The following is a 27,648-nucleotide window of genomic DNA, read 5'->3' on the forward strand; positions in this document are numbered from 1 at the left end:
GCTGTTGATGTTTAACTTAGGGGTTTACTGAACACCTCCCCAACTGGTCCCTGAGCTCTCCGAGTGAGGAATGAATGTTCTCTGACGGAATTAAGAGAGGGAGTCAGATCTCGAGTCCTGAGAGATGTTCAATAGACTCCAGAGCGCCAACATTCCATCCCTGACCTTGTCAGAGGAGGGAGTGGACAGGCCTGCCAGGCCCAGGTAGCCGAGGCAGAGCGGAGGTTGACAGGAAAGGGCACTGTCCGCTTCCGCCTTGCTCGGTAAAGGACCAGGTAGGAGACAGAGGGGCCCACCCGCCTTCCCCCAATAGTCAAGCCTAGGGAAGAACATCTCCTTTCTTGCTCTTTAATCTCGCCCTTCTCTCTTGACACAGTTCCAGCAGTGCAACCCTAGGGGCCAGCTCCAGAAATCGGGCGGGGGTGGGGGACCTGCCCCGGGGTCCCAGCCCTAGAGCGGAGCAGGGGCGCCTCCTTCCGGCCGGCGGTCCGGGCGGTCCCCCGCGGATGTCCCGGCCCTGACAGGCCCGGGCATGGTGTCCAATCGGACGAATAAATAGGGGCGTTCAGTGGTCGGGGCGGTTCAGGCGGGCTTGTGGTCCGGGTGGCTTTTGAGCGTGTGGAACTTGACGCTGTCCAGCTTCTCGAAGCGCTTCCCGCAGCGCTCGCACGTGAAGTTGTACTGCACCTCTGCCGTGTGCTTCTTCATGTGCCAGTTGAGCGATGCGCGCTGTCGGCACTGGTAGCCACAGATCTCACACCTGGGGGAGAGCCCGCAGGAGGCATGGGGGGCAGGGGTCAGAGTGGACCGGGCCAAAGAGCAGCACCGGGGAGGGGTCGCCTCGCCTGGGGGACTGGGCCCAACCACTAGGGCGGGGCCGGCCCAGAGAGGGGCGGTGCCACCTGGGGATACTCTGGAAACCCCAGAGGCAACGCTGGGGGCATCACCTGCCTTAAGCACTGCCCTGGGCGGGTCCGGGCCCGGATGCCCTTCCTCCCAGCCCCTCGCGGAAGCCCGTCACTCACTGCAGAGGTGTCTCGCCAGTGTGCGTGCGCCGGTGTACCTCCAGGTGGTTCTTCCTCTTAAAGGACTTGCCGCAGGTTTCGCAGGTGAATTCACGGACACCTGAAGAAGACTATGATAACTAAGGCAGCTAAAATGAAGTGCAGCTACATCCTCGCAGGAGGCTCGGAGGCTGCCTAGGAAGGCGATTGGGCAGAGCAAGAATCTGAATTCGGATCCCTGAGGGGCACAGGACGCAAACTGCCAAGCCTGAGTGGGCCTGAGTTTGACCCGAATATTGCACCTATTGGGGCGATTTCACATAAAAATCCAAAGTTCCAGCTTCTCGAAAAAGCTGAAGCCGTGCCCTCCTGCTGGGCACATGGGGAGGCACCAGCGCTCCCCACGGACCTATATGCTATGACCTGGGTCAGGGAGGTGCTTGAGGCAGACAGAACAGAAATTCTGTCCCAAGTCCACTTCCCTACCCTGGGTGGTTCAGTGTCCCCGCTCAGTCCTGAAACAGCTCTCACATAAGAATTGCTTGCCGAAGTGGGGCGCCCAGGGGCCAAGTTAGGGGAGAGACAGCCAGCCCCTGCCCAGCTACACATGACTTATGATAGCAGGTGTCCTTGTGACCATGCAGCTCCAGCTTACTGACCACTGGGGACGTGCCCAGTGAACTGCTTTACTTCCACCACCTCACACCAGCCCTTGTGGTGGATGTGGAGGAGGCTCTGCGAGAGGCAGCCCCGGGCCCAGGTTTCACCCTGCTCCCAGCCCTGGCTTCCAGGCCCAGGGCCCCCTGCTTGCAGCTCAAGCTGCCAGCCTGGCCCTGGGCCTGACCTGAGTGAATGATCATGTGCCGCCGCAGGTGGTTGGATAAATAGAACTTCTTGCCGCAGCCAGGATGAGGGCACACTTTGGTCTTCCCTTTCCGATGCACGAGGTTGACGTGGTTCTGGGGGTGAGAGGGGCAGGAGTGGGTGCCACGGGCCCACCTTAGAGCTCTGCAGGGTGGGGACAGATGGGGGCTGGCTGGGTCTTGCCCTTGCCCTTGGGAGGGACTCCCAGATCCAAGCTGGGGCCCAGGGGCACAACTGGGATGAAAGGACAGCTTAACTGGGCACCTGCTCCAGCCAGGCTCTGGGCTGGGGCATCGGTCAGCCTCATCAGAACCATGTCAGAACCATGGGAAGGGGCTGCCACCAGCCCAGCTTGTGGATGGGGAAACTGAGGCTCTGGAGGCTTAGTGGTTTGGTCTTGTCTTACAGGTGGGCAGTGTAGGACTGGAGTCCAGGGCTGTCAGCCCCACAGTGACTCTTTCTGTGCTGTTGAGCTGCCCCCAGAGCCTGGAGCAGGCAGCCCACAAGCCATTCATTCCTTTGTTCTTTCATTCTTTAACTCACTGGCACAACTGCTCCAGCGTGCAGCACCAGGCCTGGCACACAGACGGGGCTCAATACGTGCTTAATGAAAACATCACTTGGCAAATTCAAAGTTCTCTTGGAGCCATGTCCTGCGCCAGGAGTGGGGTTGTGATGGAACCCTATCTCTGCTCTCAGGGCACCCTTCCAGACTCCAGAGGGCACACTGCAGGTATGTCCTGGTGGTGCAGTGAGTGATGGGGGTGAGGAGGGGAGTAGGGTGGGCTTCCTGGCAGAGGGGCAAACAGAGTTAAGCTTGGAGAGAAGGCATCCTGAACTGACAGGGTGGCCTGGGCAGAGGCGGGGAGAGTTCAGGTGCTAGAAGAGGGGGAGTGTGGGGGGAGCCCCTGGGACCAGGCAGGATACAGGGTGTGCAGAAGCAGTGGCTGGCCGAAGGAGGCAGGACAGGTGGGGCTGGAGAACAGGAGGGGAAGGCACAGAGGTGATGCCTGCCTCTCTGTGGTGAGGCTGAGATCAGCTGGGGCTGGGTGGGTGCATGGGAGACAGGCCAGTGGTACCTGGAGGCCTCGCCCCCACGAGCCACAGTGCCCAGACGCATTGCATATGCGTCTATCTGGGTGGGGGGCTCACCTGGAAGCTGCTGAGGGCCACGTAGACCTGGCTGCAGCCCTCGTAGGGGCAGTGGAACATCTCCAGCAGGCCATCAGCATCCATCACCCGCGACCTCTTGCTCCGCCGCCTCCTAGAGGGAAAGGGGCCTGTGACATCAGAGCTCCTGCACCAGGAGCCGGTCCTAGTCCCTGCCCCCGCCCGCCCTGGAACCCACTTCTCGGGTTCCTTGGGGATCTCGTAGATGATGGCGGACATGTCGCTGCCCTCGAGCTCCTCCCCGTCGGCCTCGGCCTCAGGCTCGGTGCTCTCAGGCACCGTCGCAGCCAGCTCGGCCATCTCAGGGGCCACCAGCTCCTCCTTCTCCTCCTTCTTGAGCACGTACAGGTCCTCCTTCTCTACGGGGGTAGACACAGAGTGAGTGCCCGCGGGGACTAAGGCTGTTGAGGAGCTCATTCTGGGGCCACTCCTTGCCCTCCCCTTGCCAGGTCCCAATGTGACCCCCCTTCCAGCCCCCGGACTGGCATGGCCCCCCCAGACCTTTCTTGGTCTCAATGCCTGTCATGGCAGCAGGGTCCATGGTACTGGGTGGGCCACCCTCCGGCTCTGTCTGTGTGTAGGCAGCCACGCCCTCCATCATGGCACAGGGCACCTCATCGCCCAGGCCCCCTCCAGGGGCAGTGCTGCCGGCTGCCACGTTGAGGTGGATGCCCTCGGCTGTGAGGGCATCGTAGCCGGGGCCGGCGATGATGATCACCTGCGACCCGGGCACCATGCCTGGCATGGGACAGCTGGCCACCACCTCACCCAGTGCCTCCTGGGGCACGTTCTCAAAGAGGGTGCCGGGGCCCGGGCCCACTTGTACGGGCACGGGCACGCACACCACTGTCTCCAGGGCCTCTGGCCTGCTGCTGGCGGGGTTGGGGCATAGCGGAGTGCCCTGCTCGGCCAGGCTCTCCACGTGGTGGACGTCGAAGGGGATGTGCACGCCCTCCTGTGTGATGAGCCCACTGCTGCCAGCCGGGCTGGTGGGCGTGACTGCCGCCGTGGCCACTGTCGCCTTGGTTGGCTGGCCCTCGGGGGGCTCCTCGGAGTCAGAGCCAGAGCCAGAACTGGACGAGTCGGAGCTGCCGGCCACTAGGCCATTGCCCACTGTGGTGACAGAGGAGAAGGGACGGTTACAACACTGTACAACAGCAGCAGCTGGTATCTGTTGAAGCCCCCCTGCCCCAGGGGCTGGGCACTGCGACTCCCCTGTAAGAGCGGTCAGCTCAGTCCCATGTCCTCCACTGTTGCCCCTGCATGCTGGGGTGTCCCCTGCCTCAGCCCCCAGACCCACATTCAGGCTTCCTGGCCCCTCCTTGGGGGCCCCTTCTCAGCCTTTTCTGTTCTTATGGGCTTGGCAAGCTCTCGCTGGGGCTTCTCCTCAGCTCTCCACTCACCCCAGCGTATTGGTTGGACTAGCCGCGTTAAACACCGCCCTCCTCCTGGACACCAGCCAGGTGTCCAACAACTGGATTCAGTTCTGACACCATCTGTCCGGAGACCGTGTCTGACCCCGCACGTTAAAGGGCTCAGTCCCACAAGACTGCCCCCACTTCAGATACCAGTCCCAAGTCCCGAATCACCCACACTTCCGGCTATAAGGTTGAGGTTCAGGCAGCCCTCTGCTCAGTTTCAATAATTTGCTAGAATAACTCACAGAACTCAAGAAAGTGATCTGCTTCTGATTACAGTTTTATTAGAAAGGATACATCTCAGCATTTGCCGGATGGAAGAAAAACGCAGGGCAAGATAATTGTGTGTGTGTGTGGGGCAGGGGTCTGTCATGGAGCTGCCAGGCTCTCTACAGACACACCCAGCACCTCAACATGTCCACCAACCTGGAAGCTCTCAGACCCTCACTGTTTAAAAGAGTTTTAAACATTTTATGTATTTATGCATCGGCTGCGCTGCAGGGCATTCAGGGTCTTAGTTCCCTGACCAGGGATGGAACTTGCGCCCCCTGCAGTAGAAGCAGAGAGTCTCAACCACTGCACCGCCAGGGAATTCCCAAAAGTTTTTATAAGGAAATGGCTACCCACTCCAGTATTCTTGCCTGGAGAATCTCATGGATGGAGAAGCCTGGCAGGCTACAGTCCATGGGGTCACAAAGAGTCGGACACGACTGAGTGAAGTTCACTTTCTCCAGCCCTCATCTATTTCTGGGGGCTGGGGGCGGGGCTGAGAGCTGCCACCGGTGACCGGCTCCCATCCTAAAGCTATCTAGGGGCTCCTCCTGGAGTCACTTCATTGGACTGTTCCCCAGGTGTGCAGCACGCAGGATCTTAATTCCTCAACCAAGGATCAAACTCATGCCCTCTGCAGTGGGATCAGAGGCCTAACCACTAGACTGCCAGGGAATTCCCCAGCAATAAAGTATGTTTAAATTAAGGAATGTACCTTTCTTTTCCCCTGCAATGCTATCGCACACTTAACAGATCTCAGTTTAGTGTAAACATAACTTTTACATGCACTGGGAAACCAAAAAGCTCATGGGTCTCACTTTAGTTCGATATTTGCTTTATCGAGGTGGTCTGGAATCCAATCTGCAATGTCGCCGAGGTCTGCCTGCATCTATTTTTATTATAGTGCCATCTCTCCCCATAGCCTGGTGCCTCTGGTGGACAGTTCTCACCTGAGCCTCCTGTGGAGGGACAGACTGTCACACCTCACTGCGTCCTCCACTGCTCTCTCTGGTGTGGGGGGGTCTTATGGGCGTCTCAGACTCTGGTTTGAATCTCCCCTCAGAGAAAGGCTCCAAGACGTCCCTATCTAAGCCAGTGCAGCTGTGCCTGTCCGGCTGCTCAGGCCAAAGTCCTGGGGCTCTTTGACTTCTCCCTTTCACACCCACTTCCAATCTGTCAGCAAAACCTGTTGGCCCTGCTTCCAAAATACATCCTGGGCAGGCAGCTTCTCCTACCCCCGTCCTGGAAATCCTGGGCAGAGTCCCACCAGCCCAGAACATGCACTTCTTTCTCCTGGGTGCCCCTGCTCCCATCCTTGTCCCCCAGCAAGTCTGTCTTGTCCTTAGGGGTCAGAGGGAGCCTGTGGACACCTGCTTAGGTCACCTCCCTTTCTAAGAATCTGCTCATTGCTTCCTGTGGAAGAGACAGGCCAGCTGCTCAACAAACAACCCCCTCCCCCGCACCCGTCTCTTCCTCCTGACACCTGGTGGACTACATGTCCCAGCAGCCTTTGCTGTTAGGTGTGGCGATACAGCTGAGTCCCAGTGGATCGACAGTGGAAGTGAGCTGTGTCAGGTCACAGGAGGTGGGGTGCATTTCTGTCAGCCTCTGGCCTTACCTCTGTTAATGCCCTTCCCAACTGACTTGACATAGTAGCCAAACTCTTCCATGGCCACACAGCCCGCAATCTGCCCCCGTCACCTCCTCTCCAGCCCCACTGACCTCCCTTCCATACCTGGGGATGCTGGGCAGGTTTCTGCCTCAGGACCTTTGCACTGGCCACTCACTCTGCCAAACCCTCTTTCTGCAGATGCCTGTGTGGGCTCCTCCCTCACCTCCATCACAACCTTCCTCAAGTGGTACTTCTTCAGGGATGCCTTGGACCACTTTGTCTCAAATTGCACCCTTTTCTCTCCTGTTTTCCCCCCAATACTTGCCACCTTCCACTGCACTCTAGGCTTTACTTGTTTATCTTGTTTACTGTCTGCTTCTCTAGATGGTAAACTCCACAAAGATGGGGCGGTGGGGTGGTCCCTGTGCACAGGGTGCCAGCTGATTGGTCCACGTTGAGCTCAAGTTTGTAAGAATGAGGGAACCCAAGACCAAGGCCGTGATGAAGGCCAAGGGGGCCGGGCATCGTACCCAGGCATTTGGTACTAATATCCACATGCAGGAAGAAATTGGAGACTGGACAAATGAATGACTGTCCCTTCAGTTACTCACTCGAGACACAGCTGGGGTATACTGTCTGGGTACTACACATCACATCTACACTCCCAGAGGGTCATGTGGCGAATACAGGCTCTGGAGGGGGATCCCAGTACCCATTCCTCCACCTATGTAAAGTGAGGGTGCCTGCTAACCTCGCTGGGCCTGGGGCTAACTTGGCACCTACCCAGGGGGTGTCTGGGGGTATTTAAATGAGTAAATAGGATAGTAGGGCTTATGGTAAGCACCTCATCAGTGTTTCCCATCATAGTTATTATAGAATAATAATATTCCCTGACCCATCCTTGACTCATCCCTAGGCAGCAACAGGCATAGGGTCGGGGGGGGGGGGATTGCCCCTCCTTTTTTTTCTTTTAAATAAATATTTATTTATTTGGCTGCACTGGGTCTTAGTTGCAGCACTCAGGATCTTTAGTTGCAGCATGTAGGAGCTAGTTCCCTGACCAGCAATCAAACCCAGGTCCCCAGCATTGGGAGCGAGGGAAGTCTTAGCTGCTGGACCACCAGGGAAGTCCCGATTGCCCCTTCTTTTAACACTCTGTAATCTTTAGGGTGGACTGAGCCCTGTGGCTCCACCCTGGAGAGGGGGAAGCTTCCTAGAGAGTAGGGGCGTGGCCAGGGCATGTGCCTGGATCCCCAGTGACAATGCCCAGCTGTTAAGTGGACACTAGACTTCTTGCCAGTTAACAATGACATTAATGACAGAATTGGCTGTGCACCCACCAGCATCCCGTGGTCCTGGTGGGAGGTCTGCCCTTGGCAGAGAGCTGGTAAGGGTGCTGTTGAGGGGCCAGGGCTGGCACAGGGACACAGCCACTCCCTCCCCCTCCCCCCTGACCAGTGCTTACAACAGACCTGGCCAGTTGCTCCCGGCATTCACTCCTGAGAGCCCAGATCCAGAAGCCACTGGTGTCACAGCTGGGCTGGGCCGTCAAGGGACCCTTTGGGTACCATCCCCAACCTAGCCAGACACAGAGCCAGATGGGCCAGTCACGTGACTCCCAGGAGCCTTGGTTTCCTCAACTGCTAATGACGGGGCAGTGGGGAGGGTCCAGGGTGGTTCAGGGCAGGGTCTGGCATCGGGGAACAAGATGGCCATGGGGCTGGCTGCTCTCTGGGAGCCTGGCTGACACACCATGGGACAGCCGTTGGCCGGGGTGCCCACCCGGAACACCTCTCGCCCACGGCTTCCCCTTGGCCAGCTGGGACGCCACCTGCTCAGAGATGCCTGCCAGCCCTGGTGGCTGACCCTACCCTCAGCTCCAGCAGGGTGCCTGGCCGTGGGCCCCAGGTTCCTCTTGATGCCAAGCCCCTGAGGCAGGTGGGCAGCCCCTCACCACCCACAACGTCTCCTCTGCTCCCCCACCAGAGCCAACAGGGCCCTCCTAGTCCTGAGCAGGCTGTGTGTGTGTGTGTGTGTGTGTGTGTGTGTGTGTGCGCGCGATGTGGGATGGCAGGTGAAGGGTTGGGGCAGTGAGAGATGAGCGGGTGGGGCCAGTGGTGGGGGAGGGATAAAGGGATGAAAAGGGGAGTGAAATGGAGGAGAGACAGCGGAGGAGAAGAAGAAAAAGGCAGGAGATGATGTGGGGGGCAGAGAGAGTGAGGATGAAATACGGAAAGATAAGAGGGGGAAGTGGGAACCAGAAAAAGGTCAAGAGCAGAGAATGGGGCACCGGGAGAAGGTGAACAGGCTGAAGGAAGGGCAAGAGGGTGAGGTTCCTGAGAAAAAGCCAGAGGAAGTAAAGGAGAACAAAGAGGCCAGGAGAGGCCCAGCACCTGCCAGTCCCTCCAGCCGCTGAGCGGGGTTCCTGGATCCCAGCCCGCCTGCCCCTGACCTTGGGCACACTGCGCCACACCCTGGTGGTCCCTTCGCAGAATGGGGACCAGCTCTCGGGCTCTGTACGGACTTAAGGACGGTACGGTCACCCAGCACCAGGGCTGTGTTACTTGCTGTGAGGTCTGTGATGCTGGCCTGATGCTGGCCGGGCCCCAGACCCCACAGGCCATGGTGCGCCCTCTCTGCTCCCCCAGCAGACCCACCTTTGTCACTCTCGGGGTCCGAGTCGCTGAGCGGCTTCAGTGGGGAGTGCAGGTCTTGGAAGTAGCGGTGCCCGGCTTCACACTGCCACACAGCCGTGGTGTACAAGCCGAAGGTGGGGTCCAGCTCAGCCAGGTGTGGCTCATAGGGGCAGCGGTGCTTGTGGTCCTCGTACCAGATCACCACGTTTTTCAGGCAGTTCACATTGCGTCGCCGCCCTGCGCATGCAGGCCCGGGGCAGCGTGAGGGGCAGTGCTGGCCCCCCAACCCTGCCCAGCAGGGCCCAGAACCATCCTCGGCCTTATGGCTCCTATAAGAGGAGGTTAAGACACCCTCCTGAGTCCTGGCCGGGCCTATCCCCAGTACACAGATGAGGAAACTGAGGCTCAGAAATGTGAGACCTGCCCTGGAGACAACAGGCTGGCCAGGGACTGTCCTCACTGTTGGGCTCTAGTCTCATACATGACAAAGCCTGGTGCCTGGCAGGTGCGCGGCAACTGTCAGCTGCCGGTTATAGTTAGGATCGTCCTCATCAGCTCAGCGTCTCCCGCCTGCCCAGTTCAGTCGCTGCACCCTGGTCTCCCAGCTTTCACCTCTGCCCCTACCCACCATGGCCAACAGAAGGCACCTCTGGACACTTAGGCCAAGTCACCACCCTTGTCTGCTCATAATTTACCGGGGCTCCCATCTCACCAGGGGTAAAAGCCAAAGTCCTCCCCGAGGTTTCCCAAGCCCTGCGTGTCCTGCCCCGTCACCCCCCGCCATCGCCTCCTCCCACTGCTCCCCTGATCACTCCACTCTAGGCTCAGGGCCTCCTCCCAGATCCTCACCTACAGAAGTATGGTCCGGCCTTAACGGCCTCTGCAATGGCTCTGCTCTCCTCCTCCAGATACCTACCCTGCCCCTCGCCCTTGGAGCTGGACTGCCTGGGCTAAAATCTCAGCTCTGCCATTTCCCAGGAAGCAACTCAGCTTCTCTGAACCTCAGATTCCCCTTCTGGGCCAGGGGAGGATAATGGTCCCTTCCTGAGGGCTGCCAGAGGCAGGGAGTGACGACATCCATAGGGCCCAGGAGAGGTAATGGTACCTAAGATTCCTGTGATGATCCTAGCCCTGCAGCCGATGGGGAGGAAGGTGTGCCCTTGACTTTCCAGGCTGGGGGATGTCTAGGAAAGGTCCTGAGGGCTAGGGATGGTGCTGGGGCCACCAACCCAGTGATGATCATGGGGTATCACCAGCAGCCACCTCTCCCGCCCATCACTTGCCTCCTTATCTCCTTTGGGATTGGGAGTCACGGTCTTAGCTCAGCTTCTGCGTTGGACCATGAGAAGGGGAAGGGGAGGGGCTCACTGCCATCAGACGGATGTCCCTGGACCACAGGCCCTCACCCTGCTGGACGTGGCCTAAGGCCTGCTGCCCCAGGGCTCGGGGTCTTGGTCAGGGGGTTGGGACCAGGAGCTCCAGCCTCTGTTCCAACAGTCCACACCCGGCTCCCCTCGAGCCTGGCACACCACAGGCCCTGTAGGCTGGGGCACAGACAGTTCCTTCTGCTCTGCCTGGCTCCTCCCCGGCTGACTCCCACGCACCCGGCAGGAGAGCAGAGGAGCGGCCGGGACCCCTTGGGAGATACACGGACCTGGGTTTGCGGTCTGGCCTGGCCACTTTCTGGCTGTGCAGCCTGGGGCAGTGATTCAGCCTTTCTGGGTCAGATGGGGCAATGAGAGCACTCCCGCTGGGCATAGCACTGGTTCAGGTTGCCTCCGACCCTTCCTGGCCCCACTCCCACCCAAGCCCCAGGCTGGGTCAGGCCTCTCCTATGGGCCTCCTGGTGCCCCTATGTCCCCACTCTAGGCCTGCTTGGCCTGCCCCCACCCTCCCCATCTTTCCCGTGAGACTGTGGGCTCTGGGAGGGCAGGGCTGAGTCTGCCCCATCTCACATCGTGCCTGGCATGCGTGGGCCCTCCATAAACCATCTGCAAAGGAGTAGGGTGGGAACCAGCCACAGAGCCACTTACTCCCATCACCATCCCCACCCTGGCTGCAGCCCACTTACTTTTCTTCCGCTTTGGCTTTTTGGGGACTTGCTCCCAAGGCTTCCTGTAACAGAGAGGGGAGGCAGTGGGGAGTGACCTTGGGGACTGATGATGGTGAGACCCTAATCCTGCTCGTGTGGGACAGCATGGGGCTTCTGCTTCCTGGGCCTGGCCTGCTGCCCACAGCGGCTTCACTTGGGCTCTGCTGCCCTGGCACGTGGTCTACCATCATCACCCACCTCCCAGAGTGGGAAACTGAGGCCCTCAGCGTGAGGCCGCCTGCCCAGGGTCCCCAGGCTGGGGAGAAGACTTATCAAGAGGGAGTTTATTCGGGGAGCCTGACTGAATCAGGAGAGACTTTAAAAGTGCACTGCTGGCTCAACGTTGAGGACTCTGCCTGTCGATGCAGGAGACACAGGTTCGAAACCTGGTCCGGGAAGATCCCACATGCCGTGGAGCAAATAAGTCTGTGGCCACAACTACTGAGCCCATGTGCTGCAACTACTGAAGCCTGTGCACTCTGGAGTCTGTACTCTGCAACAAGAGAGGCCACTGCAGTGAGAAGCCCACACACCACAACTAGAGAGTAGTCCCTGCTCTCCACAACTAGAGAAAAACCCTCGAAGCAACGAAGACCCAGCACAGCCAAAAGTAAATGAGTCACACTAATAATAACAATAATAAATGCACTGCTGAAGCCAGAGACTGGAGATAGAGAGCAAGGGGGCCTGTGAGGGGCCAGGACCTGAAAATGGCCCAGCAAGACTGCAGGAACCCCAGCTGGACAGCCCCGAGGAAATGGATTCTGCCAAAGCTCTGAGCAAGTTTAGAAGCAGGTCTCTCCCTGGGTGAGCCTCTAGGCAACAATGGCATATCAGGCTGATACTCTGATTTCAGCCTTGAGACCCTGAGCTGAGAATTCAGCTACAATGTGCCAGACACCTGACCTGAAGAAATGTGAGATCATAAATGTGTGTACTTTTAAAGCCACTGAGTCTGTAGTCAGTTGCTACCCAATGGCACCATCATAGACTTGACCTCAGACTGCCCCATCCAAGGTCCTGTACATTCTGCCCCTGAGGCTGGACCAGGGTCCTGGGGAGATAGTCATGCCCTAAAGGCCTGCTCGAAGAGGGTCCTGCCCAAAGGCCATGCCATTGTGTCCACCTGCCTCCAGAGCTTTCCCCCGCCCTGCCTGGGTCCCCACACTGACTGTGGGCCCCAGTGGGCCATGGCCTGGGGGAGCCCAAAGCCGGGGGGAACCCCATGGTCTCCTATACCAGGATGGCCACCAGATCTGCCAAGCAGATTCCTGACCCCACGTAGGCCTCCCAGCTGCGGCCCAGCACAGGTTCTGAGATGCTTTAGAGCCATCTCTCCTGGACTGGCCAGGGCCTCCCTCCACCTTCCTGCCACCACGCTTCAGGGTCTGCCCACCTGATTCAGACTGCTTCTCTGCTCTTCCTCATCTAAACCATAGCAGCACGCTCTGGGACTGTGGGTGAGCAACCCTGCCTCCCCGTGCCTCAGTTTTCCCATCTGTAGTGGGGCTCATAACAGTACCTTCCTCATGGGGTTGGCACGACTGACGTTATAGGCATTGTAAAAAGCCTGGTAATTATTCACTCAGCAAATGGTGATAATGGTCACATTGTTGTTTAATCGCTCAGTCGTGTCCAATTCTTTTACGATCCCATGGACTCTAGCCCGCCAGGCTCCTCTATCCATGGGATTTCCCAGGCAAGAATACCGGAGTGGGTTGCCATCTCCTCCTCCAGGGGATCGAACCCAAGTCTCCTGCATTGCAGGTGGATTCTTCACCACTGAACCACCTGGGAAGGCCAATGATGACCATTATGATTCTCAATATTGTCACAGAGCCAGGACCTGGGACACTGGTCTCCTTACTGTGGCTAGGACCACCCGCTTGAAACAAATATCCTGACAGCCGGTCTAGGGTCTCTCTTCAGCTCCAATGCCCACCCTCTCTGACCCTTGTCCAGCCTGATGACAGGTCTCAGCTCCCATACTCCACGTCTGGCCTCAGGACAGCTCTTCTGGGCTCCTCTATCTCTCCTGTCCAGGAATCCGTGCCCCAGTGTCCCATCCCAGGAGCCTCTATGCCCTCCCACGGCCCCACCTCCCCTCCAAGGGGCCAGACTGGTTGCCTCAATTCTCACCCAAACCCAAATCTAAACACCCACGACCACTTCCACCCATTCATAGCCTCACCATGGCTGGGGTGCGGGGAACTTCACTTCGTGGTGGAGACAGGCTTGGTGTCACTCAGACCGGAGTTCAAGTCTCATCTTTGCTACTGACTGCCTATGTAATCTAAAGCAGGTTTTGTCCCCTCTGGACCTCAGTTTTCTTATCTGTGAAGTGGGGATAACTGCAGTGCCTCCCACACAGAATTGCCATGCAGGTTAAAGGAAGAAATATCCCTGAGTATATTTTCTGGAATACTCATGTGTTGTGCCCCAAGGTCAGGTTTTGTAACACCACACACAGCCTGGGGTGTCTCAGTGCCTTGCCCCAGTCCTGCAGGCCCACACAGCTCCAGCTCAGTCAGACAAGCTTCTGTAAACACCACTTTCAGCTTAGGAACCTCCAGGAGCTCCCTCTGGCCAGTGATTCTCAACTCCAGCTACACAGCTTCAGCTCTTCAGAAAAAATATAGAATCTGCACCTCTACCCAGACTAATTGAATCAGAAACTCCAACAGTTGCCACGCTGGCCTGAAGCTGTATAAGCTCCTGGCATTTCCTGCCCTGCTCTTTCTTGGGCATATAAGCCAGTCTGCTACCCTGGGGAGGGAGGGAGTATAATTCAGCAAGTTCTGGTTGATTCCTGATCCCCAGAATCTCCTCTGAGAGAAACGTGTGAATGTACACAAGTGAAAACCAGGGCAGATCAGGGTTTTGTTGCAGCATTGCTTGCGATAGGAAATAAACATTGTAACAGCTAATATCCAGACAGCTCATTAAGTGCCGGGCACTGTTCTAAGCATTTGGGTGTAATTTAACTCTTTTAATCATCACATCAACCTATAAGGCAGAAAGAGAAAAATTCCTTCCTTAAAGGTCATTTTTAACACCAAGGTTCCGTAAAGACCTCAGCCCTCTACCCGAACAGCTAACTTGGGGTTTCCTCTTCACCCGAGTCTCCCCAGGCAGAGGTGCTCCCCAAGAGCCAAGAGGTTGAGGGATTGTAAGGGGTCCTCTGGGAGTGTGCAGCCTTGGTTTCTGGGAGTGGGCCCCATGCAATGCCAGGTGGGTCACTGGAACCTCAGGATGGGTAGGGCTGGGAGGCCTGGGATGTTCAGTCACAGCCCCAGGCTACACTGTGGAGGTTTAAGCGGATGAGGCCTTTGAGGTTTCTGGGGCCAGTGGGGACCTCGGAACCGTGCGGCTTCAGGGAGGCGGGGCCGCCCCTTCAGAGCCGTTAGAATGCTTGGAGGTGGGTCCCATACCAGGATTGGGCAGCCAGAGCCCTAAGGGGCGGGGCCAAGGGCCCAGGAGGCGGGTCGAGAGGCTGGACGCATCCTAGGATTGGGCAGTAGGAGCGGCGGGAGGCGGGGCCGCGAGCCAGGCGCGTCCCAGGACCTGCAGTCGGAGACCCAGGCCGGCCGCCGGGGCGCCGGGCGGAGCTCACAGGTGCCAGGGGCGGGGCCTGGGGGCAAATGGGGCGGGGCCAGGCTCAGCGGGGATGGGGGCGTCTCCTCCCTCACTCCCTCCCACCCTCAAGCCGGGCCCCCTCACCCGTGGCGGCCGCTACGCTGGCCGCGCTCCAGCGAGATGAGGTAGGCGGCGAGCTTGGCATCGCTCCAGCCGCTGCGGCGCCGCAGGTCCACCCAGGGCCCGTGCGCCTCGCCCAGGTACACGCGCCTCACGTCGTACTTCTTCCGGGACTCGAGCCGCCGCCGGGCCCGGTCCGATTCCGTGAGCCGCGGCCGGCCCCGCGCCTTGCGGCCCGCCGCGCCCTCCTCGGCGGCCGCCTCCCCGCCTGCTCCCGCCTCAGCCTCCGCCTCCGCCTCGGGCTCCGGCTCCCGCTCCGCCATCCCCCCCTCCCTGGTTACCAGCCTCCCCCGTTGTTAGGAGCCCGGCCGGAAGTGGCGCGCATGTTCCGCGCCGGCGGGAAATTTCTGATGGACTCTCACTGCCCCTCGGCGTCAAAAGGAGACCGAGAGCAGAAGCTGCGCATGCGCGCAACAAACGCTGGCAACAACTGCCCCTCTTCTTAATCCCTTCTGTTAAACTTTTGCGTAAACAGAGGCGGAAGGGATAGTTGAAGGTATGAGGCTGACCGGGGAGGAAACAGTGAAGAGAACCCGTAGATCCCCGGGGGGTAGGGGATTCTTCCTCTGTACCTTTATCCTGAATGCACTGCGGGGATGACAAGGGAGCTGTCAGTTCGGGAAAGCCCTTGAAAAGGCATGACATCAAGCATTAAAGGGGCAGGGACACCACACTGCCAGAGAGGAGGCAAGGCAGCCCCAAGCAGGGAGACTTTTATTTGCTGTACACGCAAAGGTCATCTCGTGCTTTCACACCAGTCCATGGACTATGCTCTCGTGACCACCCAGGGTCAGCTCTGGCCCTGCTGTTGTCGCTGCTGACTGTCTTCTTCTTCTTCCTGGCCCTCCGGTGGGGGTGGGGGTGGGGGTGGCTCCTCCAGCTCTGAGGAGGATGCCAGGAGCTCCCCGGAGGACCCTGACAGGCGGAAGACCACCGGGATCCGGGCCAGAGCTGGGTTGGTCTCCTGAAGGCCCTGGATCCACTTGGCCAGCGTGGCCTGGTCATGGGCACCCGCCACGCATATGGCAAAGACAGGGCCTTCCTCCACTGTTGGGAGAGAGAGGCCCTCAGTTTGTGCAGTGGGGACTGGCCCTCAGTTTATTCAGCCCCCTCATGCCCACACTCTTTAAGCTCCCTTTGCCTTTTGTGTATGTCCAAGCCTTTGCACACACAATCCCCTCCACCTAGCCTACCCATTCCATGCTTCACCTGGGTGATGCCTCCTGATTCTTCAGGGTTCCACTGGAAATCCTCCTGACTCCCACCAGAGACTGAGTTGTGTACCTCCTCCCAGGGACCCCAAGAATGTAACATGTCTGTTCCACCAGTGACCTGAGGGGAGGGACTGGACCTGTCCTGGTCATGCCCAGTAGCCAGCACAGGGATGTTCCACAGATGTTTGAAGGAGGAAGTGACAGAGGGCTGATAGGTCTAGAGCCCCTGAGTGGGGAGTTTCGTGCTTTCATGTGTGTGTGTGTGTGTACCTGGGCCTCTGCTGGGTCTGTGAGGGTGAGTGTAACTGGACTAGATCTTGGCCTGGCTCTCAACCCTCCACTCCAGAGGCGGCACCCCGTCCCATGCAGTGTTCAGAATTCGACCTGTCCCGGTTTTTACCTTCGTCAATGTCAAACTTGTAGTCATCCCAGCTGCTCCTCCCGTAGGCCAGGTCTAGCTGCATCGGGTAGTAGAGGTTCCACTCCTCTGGAATCTCCTCCACTTCCTGCCCCGGGGAGGCGGTGCAGGCAGAGTCAGAGGCCCCGGGTCTTGAAGCTACCTGTGGCCTCTTCCCTGGTCCCTGCCCTCCCGTCCCCCTATCCCCTCGTCCCCCTCCACACCTCTGAGCCAACTCACTCTTCCCACTGCCCTGACTTCCACTCTGGGCCCTCACCCGTTCCTCAGGGGGCAGCAAGTCAGCTCTGAGGATGTGGTAATAGACACATTTGTCTCGAAGCCACAGGGAGAAGGGGCCCTCAACGAAGATTGGGCGGGCTGGGTCGTGGCGGGCCAGGGCGCTCTGCTGCTCAGGACTCTGGATCCCTGGTGTGGAGACACACACACATGGGGTGGGGGTGGGGGGGGGTAGTTCTGGCTCAGGGGCTGTACCCCAAGGCCCACAGAGACCTCCCAGCAGGCTCAGTGAGAATGCGGCACTCCCTCCCTCCATGGGTCCTTACCTACGATGTGGGTCTCTGTAGGATCCATTGTGTCAGGGGAGTCTTTCGGCAAAGGCATCTGTAAGGAAAGCAGGGGTGGACACTTGTGGCCCCCACAGCCCCTACGGGGGGGGGCAGGGGAGAGAGAAATGGGGAAGGGGGATTCTAGTCAAATTCAGGGCCCCTCTGAGGCCTAAATACTGGGCCTCCCACACATCAGTCAAGACCACCACCTTCTTGCTTCTCTCAGATTGAGCCAAAGCCACTGACCCTGGGGATGCTCATGGGGAGGGAACCCTGGAGCCAGCCCACCCGTGTGAAAATCCTGCCTCTGCCACTGTCTGCTTGACCTTGGTTGCATCACTGAGAAGGGAGCTGCCATAGACCGCTCAAGGAAGAGGAAGGCCATGCCTGGAATACAGTGAGTGTGGGGAGGTGGGGTAGGAGTAGAGGTCCAGCTGGGCCAAGGGCCCTGGAATCTAGATAAGGCTCCACCAGGGAATCAGGGCCTGTCTTCCAGAATCACTCCAGTTCCTGAAGGGGGCCTGGCCCTGGGAAGGTGGACGAGGGTGTGGCCAGGGGTGACTACCTGGTAGGTGGTGACCCTGGCGCTGAGATCAGGCTCCATGTGCCGCAGGGCCAAACTGGCCAGGTCTACAGGGTCCTGGGGCAGGTCCCGGGGCACGGGGAAAGGGTTGATATTCTTGAAGCGGGTGAACCACAGCTTCATGCGCACCAGCTTGAGCATGGGATAGCTTTTGCGGCCGAATATCTGCACGAGCAGGAACTCCGTCTCGTTGTTGGGCATCACCCCTGTGCCAGGCAGATGCAGGCAGAGCCTCAGGGAGGGAGAAGAAGAGGGAAGGGATGACGGGACAGAGAGAGATGACAGAGATGGGGGGTGGGTGGGCACAGGTGGACTCCAGATTGAGAGGCAGAGAGGAAAGGTCAGAGCCGAGGAACCACGGAGTGGGTAGAGGGTGGAGACATGGGAGAGGGAGGCAGCCCCTGGCCCCACTCCAGCCTGCGGGCCTCACCATGGTTCTCCATCTGCTCCAGGACTGCAATCCCGCACTCCTGCTGCCGTGGGTAGTGGAGGAAGATGCTGTGGAAGATGTTGCGAGGCCGGAAGACCTCCTTGGGGAAGACGTCAAGGAGCAGGTTGTAGACAGACAGGTCCCGCTCGACGCCGTACTCGCGCATCTTGCGCAGGGCCAGGTAGATGAAGTCCACGTGGCCACGCTTGTGCACGTTGTACTCGGCAAAGTTCTGCACCGCCCGCACGAAGTTCGCCTTGTCTCGTGTCCCATCCAGCGCCGGCCTAAACAGCTCTTCGTGGACTGCCAGGGCCTTGACGGGCCGCCTGGGGGGCTCGGGTGGGCGTGGGACCAGCGACGAGTCAGGGTTGTGGGCGGCTGCACTGCAGCGGAGGCCCCGTGGGGCCTGGGGTGGCACCTGCAGACGGAGAACCACCGCTGGAACCTGGCGCCTCCTGGTGCCCCTGGAGGACTGCCCAGCCGGCTCTTTGCTAGGAGAGGTGCCAGCGGGCATCCCTAATGGCCTCTGAAGAACTGTGGTGCCCTGGTTACAGACCCATGACCAGGCGCCATCACAGAGTTATCAGTTACCATAGCCAGATAGCTATGGTAACATCCCCGTGGAGGCAGTGTTCACCACGGAGAGGAACAAACACCCTCTGACACAGCAGTCTTGCATCTGGTATTTAAATACGACCGCTCTAAACATATCTGCCTCAGATGACATTTGTGCATCGGCTGCATCAGTAGAAATGGGCCAAAGGTGCATCAGCAAGGAAAAAATTAAGTAAGTGGCTATGAGCCTGGACAAGGAGCACCCACCGCTGTAAGGCACATGGAGAAGTGTCCTGTGACCAGGAGTGAGCTCCAAAGTATAACATTAAATGAAAAAAGGGAAAGTGTGAAACAGTGTGTACAGTAGCATCCCATTTGTGTTAAAAAAAAAAAGCTGATATATATATTTGGTCCTCACTATTTGCAGATTCCATGTTTGAGAATTTGCCTACTTGCTAAAATTCATTTGTAATTTGTAATTCAAAAGCTAATACTCAAGGCGTTTTCTGGCCATTTGCAGACACATGTAGTTGAATTGCCCACCACCTATATTCCCAGCTAAAGTAGAACAAGAGGAGGCTCTGCCTTCTTGTCTCAGCTCCCTTGCAGTCAACAAGTGTCCTTTTACTTTTTTTTCAGTTGTGCTGTATGGCTTGAGGGAACTAATTGCCCAACCAGGGATAGAACTTGGGCCCTGGCAGTAGGTGAGTCCTAATCACTGGACCTCCAGGGAAGTCCCTTATGGAATAGTCTTCTGTTCCAGGCATTGTGGAGCATTTCTGAGAGTGAGGTTCATTTAATCTTTCCAACTGTCCATCAAAGGAGTGCCTCTTCGTGTATCCACTTTACAGAAGAGGAAACTGAAGCCCAAGGAGATGACACAAGATGCCTGGTGTCATGAAGTTGCACAGCAGCAGAGCTGAGACTGGAGCCCTCAGTCCTACTGCACCCAATAACCATCCCAATATCCTGCTTAGGTGAGATTTAAAAAAAAAGCATTCAGCTAAAGTGAAAGTGTAGGCACTGCTACAGGTGATACAAGCATAGGGCAAAAAGCAGAAAAGCAAATTTTAGAATGCCCCAAAGAAGGGGAAGACACTACAAATGAGATGACGCAAATGAAATGCATAACTCAGGGTCTGGGCCACCGGAAGTGTTCAATAAGGGAGCTATTAATACTGTCACCATCATCTTCATCTTTGTTGTAATTTAGGGTCATGATCACTTAGGTTAAGGGAAGGAAATTCAATTTTCTGCTCACATCTTTACAAATAAACGCAGGAGCTAACCAGAGTCACCACCCAAACCCACTCACCTCAGACCTTCTTAATTTTAAGTTCAAGACCCTCACCCATGGGGACACCAACACTTTTTTAAAAAAAAATATGTATTGATTTATTTGGCTGCATCAGGTCTTAGTTGAAGCATGCAGGATCTTTCGTTGTGGCCCATTAACTCCCTAGTTGCATGCCAGCTTAGTTGCCCTGGGCATGTGGAATCTTTCCAGACCAAGGATGGAACCCACATCCCCTGCGTTGTAAGGCAGATTCTTCACCACTGGACCAGCAGGGAAGTCCACCAACACTTCTTAAAATGAGCGAGAGACACGGGAGCTCCCTGGTGGAACAGTGGTTAGGATTCAGCACTGTCACTGCCAGGCCCGGGCTCAGTCTCTGGACAGGGAACTGAGATCCTGCAAGCCATGTGGTACAGCCAAAAAAAAAAAAAAAAAATGAGTAAGAGGGGCTTCCTGGATAGCTCAGTAGGTAAAGAATCCACCTGCAATGCAGGAGACCCCGGTTCACTCCCTGGGTCAGGAAGACCCCTTGGAGAAGGCATAGGCTACCCACTCCAGTATTCTTGGGCTTCCCTGGTGGCTCAGAGGGTAAAGAATCTGCTTGCAATGCAGGAGACCCAGGTTTGATCCCTGGGTTGGGAAGATCCCCTGGAGGAGGGCATGGCAACCCACTCTAGTATTCTTGCCTGAAGAGTCCCATGGACAGAGGAGCCTGGCGGGCTACAGCCCATGGGGTCCCAAAGAATCGGGTACAGCTGAGTGACTAAGCACAATGAGTGAGAGACATTCTACTAGCACTCAGGGCAGACAGACCAGCCAGACCCGGCCCCACGAACACCCCTCCTTCTCCCCTCTCCCCTCCGCTCTTCAAGCTGGCTTCACTGGGTGCATAGTGAGGGCTTGGGAGCAGATCCCAGGCCTGCCTGTCTCTTCCTCCTCCCGCCCCCCCACCCCAAGACTAGCGGGTACCTGAGAGAAGGGGGCTCCCGTGAGGGCAGTGCTGCAGATGCCCCCCCAGCCCCGAGAGAGGCCCCGGGCCAGCAGGATGGCTTGGGCCCAGCTCATGCCTTTGCCTGTTGGACAACCACCTGGCAAGGGAAAAGAGACAGCATCAGTCTGGCAGCCCACCGGCTGAAGGCGATGAGACCTCTCTCCTGGGCAGAGGCCATGTCCCTGAGGGCATGGCTAACGCACTAGCTCCACTGGTCTCTTCATCGACAAAGTGGAGCAGGAGTGACGATTACAACTGGGGTCCCTGTTCTTCTGGACCAGATCCCTTACTGTCTGGTGGAATTTGCTTCTGCATTGGTTCCCCTCCCTGCCGGATCATTCTGTTTTGTTTAATACCTTTATTTGCATGCCATAGAGTTGACCCTTAGTATAAAACTGAAAGTGGTTTCCGTAGCTGAAACAACACTGGGTTGAACTGCATGGGTCCACTTATAGGCTGACTTCTTTCTTTCTTTTTCATATTTATTTTTGTGGGACTTCCCTGGCAGTCCAGTGGTTAAGATTTCACCTTCCAATTCAGAGGGTGCAGGTTTGATCCCTGGTTGGGGAGCTAAGAAACCACATGCCTAAGATTCCAGGTGCCTCATGGCCAAAAACCAAAAACATAAAAATAGAAATATACCATAACAAATTCAATAAAGACTTTAATATATATATAGGCTGTGCTGAATCTTAGCTGTGGCATGCAGGATCTAGTTCCCCAACCAGAGACTGAATCTGGGCCCCCTGCTTTGGGAGCACAGAGTCTTAGCCACTGGATCACCAGGGATGTCCCTGATTTTTTTTCAATATATACATACTACAGTATATAGCATGACCTGTGGTTGGTTCAATCTAAGGATGTGGAAGCATGGCTATGAAGGGCCAATTGTAAAGTTATATTTGGATTTTACCTTGTGCAGAGGGTTGGCACCCCTAACCACTACATTGTTCGAGGGTTGATTGTATATTCACAGAATTGTGCAGCCATCACTAAATCTATTTTTCGAACACGCTTGTCACTCCTGTCCCCCCCACCCCCACAAAAAGAACCCTATATCTATTAGCAGTCATTCACTCAACCCTAGGCAACCCCTAATCTACTGTGGCCTCTGGGAATTTCATGGAGCTTCCCTTGTAACCTAAATGTAAAGAATCTGCCTGCAATGCAGGAGGCCCGGGTTCAATTTCTGGGTCAGGAAGACCCCCTGGAGAAGGTAATGGCTACCCACTCCAGTATTCTTGCCTGGAGAATTTCATATTATTGGAATCATATATAATATGTGCTCTTTTGTGACTGCCTTCTTTCACTTAACATGTTTTCAAGGTTTATCCATGTTGTAACATCTAACAGACTTCCTTTCAACTGCCAAAAAAAAAAAAAATGTTCACGATATGGATTTAACCACATTTTATTTACCCATTCATCAACCAAGGAACATTTGGGCTTCTTCCCACTTTTTGACTATTATGACTGCTGCTGCTATGAACACTTGTGTAGTTTTCGTGTGAACACATATTTACACTTCTCTTGGGTATATACTTAGAATCAAGTTGCTGGGACATATGGTAACTCTATGTTTAATCATTTGAGGGACTGCCAAAGTGTCTTCCAAAGCGACTGCACCACTTTACATCCCCACCAGCAGTGTATCCCAACCAGCAATGTATAAGGGTTCCAGTTTCTCTGCCTTCTTGCCAATACTTGTTGCCGTCGGCCTTTTTGATTATAGACATCATCCTAGTGGGTGTGAAGTAGCATCTCATTGTGGTTTTGATTTGCATTTCCCTAAAAACTAGCAGGAGAAGGCAATGGCACCCCACTTCAGTACTCTTGCCTAGAAAATCCCGTGGACGGAGGAGCCTGGTAGGCTGCAGTCCATGGGGTCACTAGAAGTTGGACACGACTGAGCGACTTCACTTTCACTTTTCACTTTCATGCATTGGAGAAGGAAATGGCAACCCACTCCAGTGTTCTTGCCTGGAAAATCCCAGGGACGGCGGAGTCTGGTGGGCTGCCATCTATGGGATCGCACAGAGTCGGACACGACTGAAGCGACTTAGCAGCAGCAAAAACTAGTAATGGTTGAGCATCTTTTCATGGGCTTACTATCCATTGTGTATCTTTTTCAGAGAAATGTCTATTTAGATTCTTTCTCCATTTGAAAATTAGGGTATTTATCTTTTTTTTTTTTTTTTTTTTTTACTATTGAGTGGTTTTATTGAGTTGTTCATATTCTGGATCAGTTCAGTTCAGTCGCTCAGACCTTTATGGTTCAAAACTACTTTTTCCCGTTCTTTGAGTTGTCTTTTTACTTTCACGTTATTACTTGCAGCACAATTTGTTGTTGTTGTTTAAATAAGAGGTTTAGAACAGGAAAGGCTCTTAGGAAATGTTTTTTGAGTGTTAGTTGATATTACTATTGTGCCTGTGTGTGCGTGCTCATTCATGTCTGACTCTTTGCAACTTCATAGACTATAGCCCACCAAGCTCCACTACTCATGGGATTTCCCAGGCAAGAATACTGAAGTGGGTTGCCCTTTCCTGCTCCAGCAGCACACGGTTTTAATTCCAACAAAGTCCAGTTTTCTGTTTTTCTTTTATAGCTGTGCTTTTGATGTTGTACCAAAAAAAAACCATTGCCTGGTTCAAGGTCATGAAGATTTACTCCGATGTTTTCTTCTAGGAGTTTTAGTTCTTACATTTAAATCTTTGATCCACTTTGAATTAATTTTTCTAAATGGTTGGTATGAGGAAGGGGTTCACTTCATATGGATATCCAGTTATCCTAATACTATTTGTTGAAGAGACTATTTTCTTCTCCCTGTTACTCTTGTTGAAAATCAACTGACCATAAATGTAAGGGTTTACTTCTGGCTCTCAATTCTGTCCTATTGATCTGTATGTTGAGCAGTACCACATTGTTGTGATTATTGTAGCTTTGTAAGTTTTGAAATTGGGAAGTGTTAAGTCCTACAACTTTGTTCTTCTTTTACAATATTATTTGGCTATTCTGGATCCTTTACTGTCACATATAAATTTAAGAATCAGCAGTCAATTTCTGGGAGAAAAAAAAAGTTCAGATTCTGATAGGGATTGTGTTGAATCTGTAGATCAATTTGGGAAATAAAGAGTTGGACACAACTGAACGACTGAACTGACTGAATAATATTAAGGTTTCTGATCCATGAACATGGGATACCTTTCCATTTATTTGTTGTTGTTGGTTTAGTCGCTAAGTTGTGATCGACTCTTCTGAGACCCCATAGACTGTAGTCTGCCAGGCTCCTCTGACCATGGGATTTCCCAGGCAAGAATACCGGAGTGGGTTTCCTTCGACAGGGGCTCTTCCTGACCCAGAGATGGAACCTGCATCTCTTGCATTGGCAGGCGGATTCTTTACCATTGAGCCACCAGGGAAGCCCTCCGTTTATTTAGATCTTCTTTAATTTCTCTCAAAAATGTTTTACAGTTTTCAGTGTAGAAGCCCTTTACTTCTTTTGTTAAGTTTATTTGTATCTTATTCTTTATGAAGCTATTGTGAAATTTCATTTACACATTGTTCATTGCTAGTGTATAGAAACACAGTTTATTTTTTATGTGTTGATCCTGTACCTTGCAACCTTGCTGAACTTGCATTAATCCTAATATATATATATATATATTTTTTAAATTGGATTCCCTAGGATTTTCTACATCCAAGATCATGTTATCTGCAAAGAGAGATAGCTTTACATCTTCTTTTCTAATCTGGATGCATTTTATTTCTCATTTTTGCCCAGGTGTCCTTGCTGAACCTCGAGTGCAAAGGTGAGTAGAAGTGGCCAGAGTGCACGTCCTTGTCTTGTTCCTGGTCTTAGGGGGAAAGCATCCAGTCTTTCATCATTAACTATGATGTCAGCCATTGGATTGTCCACAGATGACCTATTGGGTTGAGGATATTCCTTTCTATTACTAGACGCTGAGTATTTTTATCAGAAAGGGCATTCATTATATTTTGTCAAATGATTTTTTTTTGGCATCTATTGAACTCACGTGAATTTTGTCCTTTAGTCTATTAATATCATGTATTACATTAATTTTCAACTGTTAAATTCATATTGCATTTCTCTGATAAAGTCCACTTGGTCATGCTGTTTAATTCTTTTTATTTGCTGCTAGATTGGGATGCAAGTATTTTGTTGAGGACTTTTGCATCCATATTCATAAGAGAACCTGGGCTAGAGTTTTCATTTCATGTCATATCTGTTTGCTTTGGTATCAGGGTAATGCTGGCCTCATAAAATGAGCTGGGAAGTATTTGGCTCACTCTTACCACCATTTAAACTTTCTCTAGCATCTCCTTCCGCCTCTGCTCCACATCTCTGTTCCATTTATAGCACAGCTTCTCTCAAGAGGTGTCTGCATATTATACTCCTTTCTCACTCTTTCCTACTTGGCTGCTGCCCCAGCCACTCCACTGACACCACTCCTGTAAAGACCGCTTGTGTGTTCTCCATTTAACAAAGCCAGTGATTATTTCTTTGGCCTCATTTTGCTCAATTTCTCAGAAGTATCTCACATGGGTGAGGCCCTCCTCCCATGCTGACACTCTTGATTTTCTTCCTAGCACCCAGGCCTGTTTTTTAGCCAGTCAGCAAGCCCTGCTTCCTTCTCTAAAGTCTGCAATGTTTGCAAACTTGAATGTGCAGATGAATCACTGAGGATCTTATTAAAATGCAGATCCTGATTCAGCAGGTCCAGTGGAGCCAGAAACTGTACATCTAACAAACATCCAAGTGATGCTGATTGCTGCTGGTCTGGAGACCAAATTTTGAGTAATAAGGCTGCAAAGAATCCCACATTCTGAATTTATCTGTCTGCTACCCTAAGACATCATTCAACTACCAAAAGAGGTGTTCCTCTCCTCTCTGTATTCCTGTAGGCAGCTCTAATGGTTTTTTTAACTTTGTTCATATTAGAATTATCTTGGGAGCTTTAAAAAATTCCCATGCCCAGGCCATACCCCAGATATACTGAATCAAAATATACAGAGGTAGGGCCCAGGTATTAGCATTCTAAAGCACCCCAATGACTCTAACACGCACCTGAGATTAAGACCTTATTCTAAACCTTTGCTATTCAAAGAGTATCTATGGGACCAGCTATATTTGTATCATCATCTGGGAGCTTACGAGAAATGCCAAATCTCAGCCTTAATCCAGACCTACTGAATCAGAATCTGCATTGTAACAAAACTCCCAGGTTTCTCCTCTGTGTGTTAAGGTCTGAGAAATGATGATCAACGTGCTGATGCTCCTAAATGTTTATCACCAGTCCTGAACCCAAGTCTCCTGACCTAACTGCCACTTTGGTATTTTCCCCAGCCATCTCAAACTTATTTTGCTCCAAATCATATCCCTGCTTAAACATGTGCCTCCTCATCTTAGCCAATGACATAACCGGCTGCTAGTCATTCAGATCACAAACCTGGGAATTCTGAGAACACTGTGTCCCTCACTCCCCCAGTCCAATTCATCAGCTACTTCTGTTGCTTCCAAATCCATCTTAAATGCATCCATTTCTCTGCAGGCCACCACTCCAGTCCATGATCTCTTTTCACCTATCTAGTCTCAACTTCTTTCCTTACCTGCCACCAGTGGTCTCCCTGCAGTGGTCAGAGGGAGCTTTTTAAAATGTAAAGTAAATTTAGTGTTCTCTGCCTAAAATCACTGAAACAGCACACAAAATTAAATCAGACAGAATCTGCCCCTCAAAACTCACCTCTTATTATTGGCAGCTCCAGCTACATTTGCTTCTTAAACAAGTTGGCTTTATTCTAATCTCAGAGCCTTTGAACTTGCTTTTCTCTCTGTTCAGAAATTTATTCCCCCAGATTAGTCTCTGGTCATTCAGGTCTGTAATCAAATAAGAAGCCTTTCCTGATCACCACCCAACTCCCAATCTAAAGTCCCATTACCCTGATGAATGCATTTTAAGCAGTTATTAGCATCTGAAATCATGTTTCACTTATTTCTGATTTGTTCAATGTCTGGCTCCCTGGGGAGAATGTGTTTTTGTGTGTGTGTGTGTGTGTGTGAAATCACATGTTTCACTTATTTCTGATTTGTTCAGTGTCTGGCTGGCTCCCTGGGGAGATTGTGTGTGGGGGGTGTGTGTGTGTGTATGTGTGTGTCTGCCTTATTGCCCTGTCTCCAGCACCCGGGACAGTGCCTGGTATAATGTAGGTAGGTACCCAACAAGTATATCAGTTTAATCGGGAAGAGCTAAATTTCTACCAAACTTCTAAAAATCAGAACCCCTAAGCAGGATGTACCTACAGCAGCTCTGAGGCTGGCTGCCAGGATTTTGACTCCTTTGGGTGACAGCGACAGACCCGGGGTCGAATTCCAGTCTAGTGGCCGACTTGCAGCGTGACCGTGATAGAAGGCTCTAATCTCTCTGAGCCTCAGCTGTCTCATCTGCAAAACTGGAGATTAGGAACGTGGAAAGGTAGGTAAGCAGAGTGCGGCTTTTGCCGGCACATCCCGGCCCGGTACGCCGAAAGGTCATGGTGCCCTGGCCCGGAAACCGGGGTTCTCCGAGGCCTCCCTCCCGCACTGCCAGCCCAGAACGGACCTCCCCGGTGCCCAGGAGTTGGCGCTTGCCTCTCCACGCGCGACCTACCTACTCACGCGGCTGGCCGCGGAATCCCTGCCCGTTCTGTCTTGCCGCTGGGCGCCGCCATGTTGCCCAGAGATGTTCCGGGTCACGGGCCGCCAGGGAGACAGCAAATCAAGACCTCAGGTTTAGA

At 54.1% G+C, this 27,648-nt stretch overlaps 2 protein-coding genes and 1 long non-coding RNA gene across 15 annotated transcripts; 1 reads left to right on the top strand and 2 right to left on the bottom strand.

Annotated features, from left to right (window-relative positions):
* Positions 1 to 334: 334 nt before the first annotated feature.
* Positions 335 to 15,278, bottom strand: ZNF653 (zinc finger protein 653). Of its 3 annotated transcripts, XM_043911616.1 has the most exons (9): positions 14,787 to 15,266; positions 11,046 to 11,089; positions 8,996 to 9,211; positions 3,540 to 4,151; positions 3,217 to 3,397; positions 3,021 to 3,132; positions 1,849 to 1,963; positions 1,026 to 1,125; positions 335 to 760 (listed from the first exon to the last, which is right to left on the bottom strand). In XM_043911616.1, exons 1-9 carry the CDS (start codon positions 15,083 to 15,085, stop codon positions 583 to 585), a joined length of 1,857 nt encoding a protein of 618 aa, XP_043767551.1. In that variant the 5' UTR covers positions 15,086 to 15,266; the 3' UTR covers positions 335 to 582. The 3 variants fall into 3 exon arrangements, with proteins under 3 accessions (XP_043767551.1, XP_043767552.1, XP_043767553.1); XM_043911617.1 differs by lacking the exon at positions 1,849 to 1,963 and having other exon boundaries at positions 14,787 to 15,278; XM_043911618.1 differs by lacking the exon at positions 11,046 to 11,089 and having other exon boundaries at positions 14,787 to 14,981.
* On the top strand, positions 14,591 to 25,165 carry LOC122699542. 3 transcript variants are annotated; one of them, XR_006342635.1, is made up of 4 exons: positions 14,591 to 14,681; positions 17,226 to 17,396; positions 18,035 to 18,799; positions 24,638 to 25,165. It is a non-coding gene; the product is annotated as an uncharacterized LOC122699542 (long non-coding RNA). The 3 variants fall into 3 exon arrangements; XR_006342634.1 differs by lacking the exon at positions 24,638 to 25,165 and having other exon boundaries at positions 18,035 to 18,987; XR_006342636.1 differs by lacking the exons at positions 14,591 to 14,681; positions 24,638 to 25,165 and adding an exon at positions 15,218 to 15,318 and having other exon boundaries at positions 18,035 to 18,987.
* On the bottom strand, positions 15,520 to 27,619 carry ECSIT (ECSIT signaling integrator). 9 transcript variants are annotated; one of them, XM_043911622.1, is made up of 9 exons: positions 27,522 to 27,602; positions 27,172 to 27,316; positions 20,834 to 20,952; positions 18,013 to 18,430; positions 17,565 to 17,788; positions 16,997 to 17,054; positions 16,711 to 16,859; positions 16,437 to 16,542; positions 15,520 to 15,869 (listed from the first exon to the last, which is right to left on the bottom strand). In XM_043911622.1, the coding sequence occupies exons 2-9, from the start codon at positions 27,314 to 27,316 to the stop codon at positions 15,613 to 15,615; spliced, it is 1,476 nt and encodes a 491-aa protein (XP_043767557.1). In that variant the 5' UTR covers positions 27,522 to 27,602; the 3' UTR covers positions 15,520 to 15,612. The 9 variants fall into 9 exon arrangements, with proteins under 9 accessions (XP_043767557.1, XP_043767558.1, XP_043767555.1 ...); XM_043911620.1 differs by lacking the exon at positions 15,520 to 15,869 and adding an exon at positions 15,940 to 16,288 and having other exon boundaries at positions 16,381 to 16,542; positions 27,172 to 27,324; positions 27,522 to 27,619; XM_043911619.1 differs by lacking the exon at positions 15,520 to 15,869 and adding an exon at positions 15,940 to 16,288 and having other exon boundaries at positions 16,381 to 16,542; positions 27,522 to 27,607.
* Between the last annotated feature and the right edge of the window lie 29 nt (positions 27,620 to 27,648).

Source organism: Cervus elaphus, chromosome 9 (assembly GCF_910594005.1).
Source record: "Cervus elaphus chromosome 9, mCerEla1.1, whole genome shotgun sequence".
Taxonomy (NCBI): domain Eukaryota; kingdom Metazoa; phylum Chordata; class Mammalia; order Artiodactyla; family Cervidae; genus Cervus; species Cervus elaphus.

Excerpts from the sequence above, each read along its gene's own strand:
- ZNF653 (XM_043911616.1), bottom strand. The coding sequence starts at position 15,085 with ATGGCGGAGCGGGAGCCGGAGCCCGAGGCGGAGGCGGAGGCTGAGGCG. Across the intron at positions 4,152-8,995 it reads GGACCCCGAGAGTGACAAAG|TGGGCAATGGCCTAGTGGCC; the intron begins GTGGGTCTGCTG and ends CTGTCACCACAG. Across the intron at positions 1,964-3,020 it reads TGGCCCTCAGCAGCTTCCAG|AACCACGTCAACCTCGTGCA; the intron begins GTGAGCCCCCCA and ends TCTCACCCCCAG.
- ECSIT (XM_043911620.1), bottom strand. The coding sequence starts at position 27,316 with ATGAGACAGCTGAGGCTCAGAGAGATTAGAGCCTTCTATCACGGTCAC. Across the intron at positions 17,055-17,564 it reads CCAGGGTCACCACCTACCAG|ATGCCTTTGCCGAAAGACTC; the intron begins GTAGTCACCCCT and ends CTTTCCTTACAG. Across the intron at positions 16,543-16,710 it reads TGCTGCCCCCTGAGGAACGG|GAAGTGGAGGAGATTCCAGA; the intron begins GTGAGGGCCCAG and ends TCCCCGGGGCAG.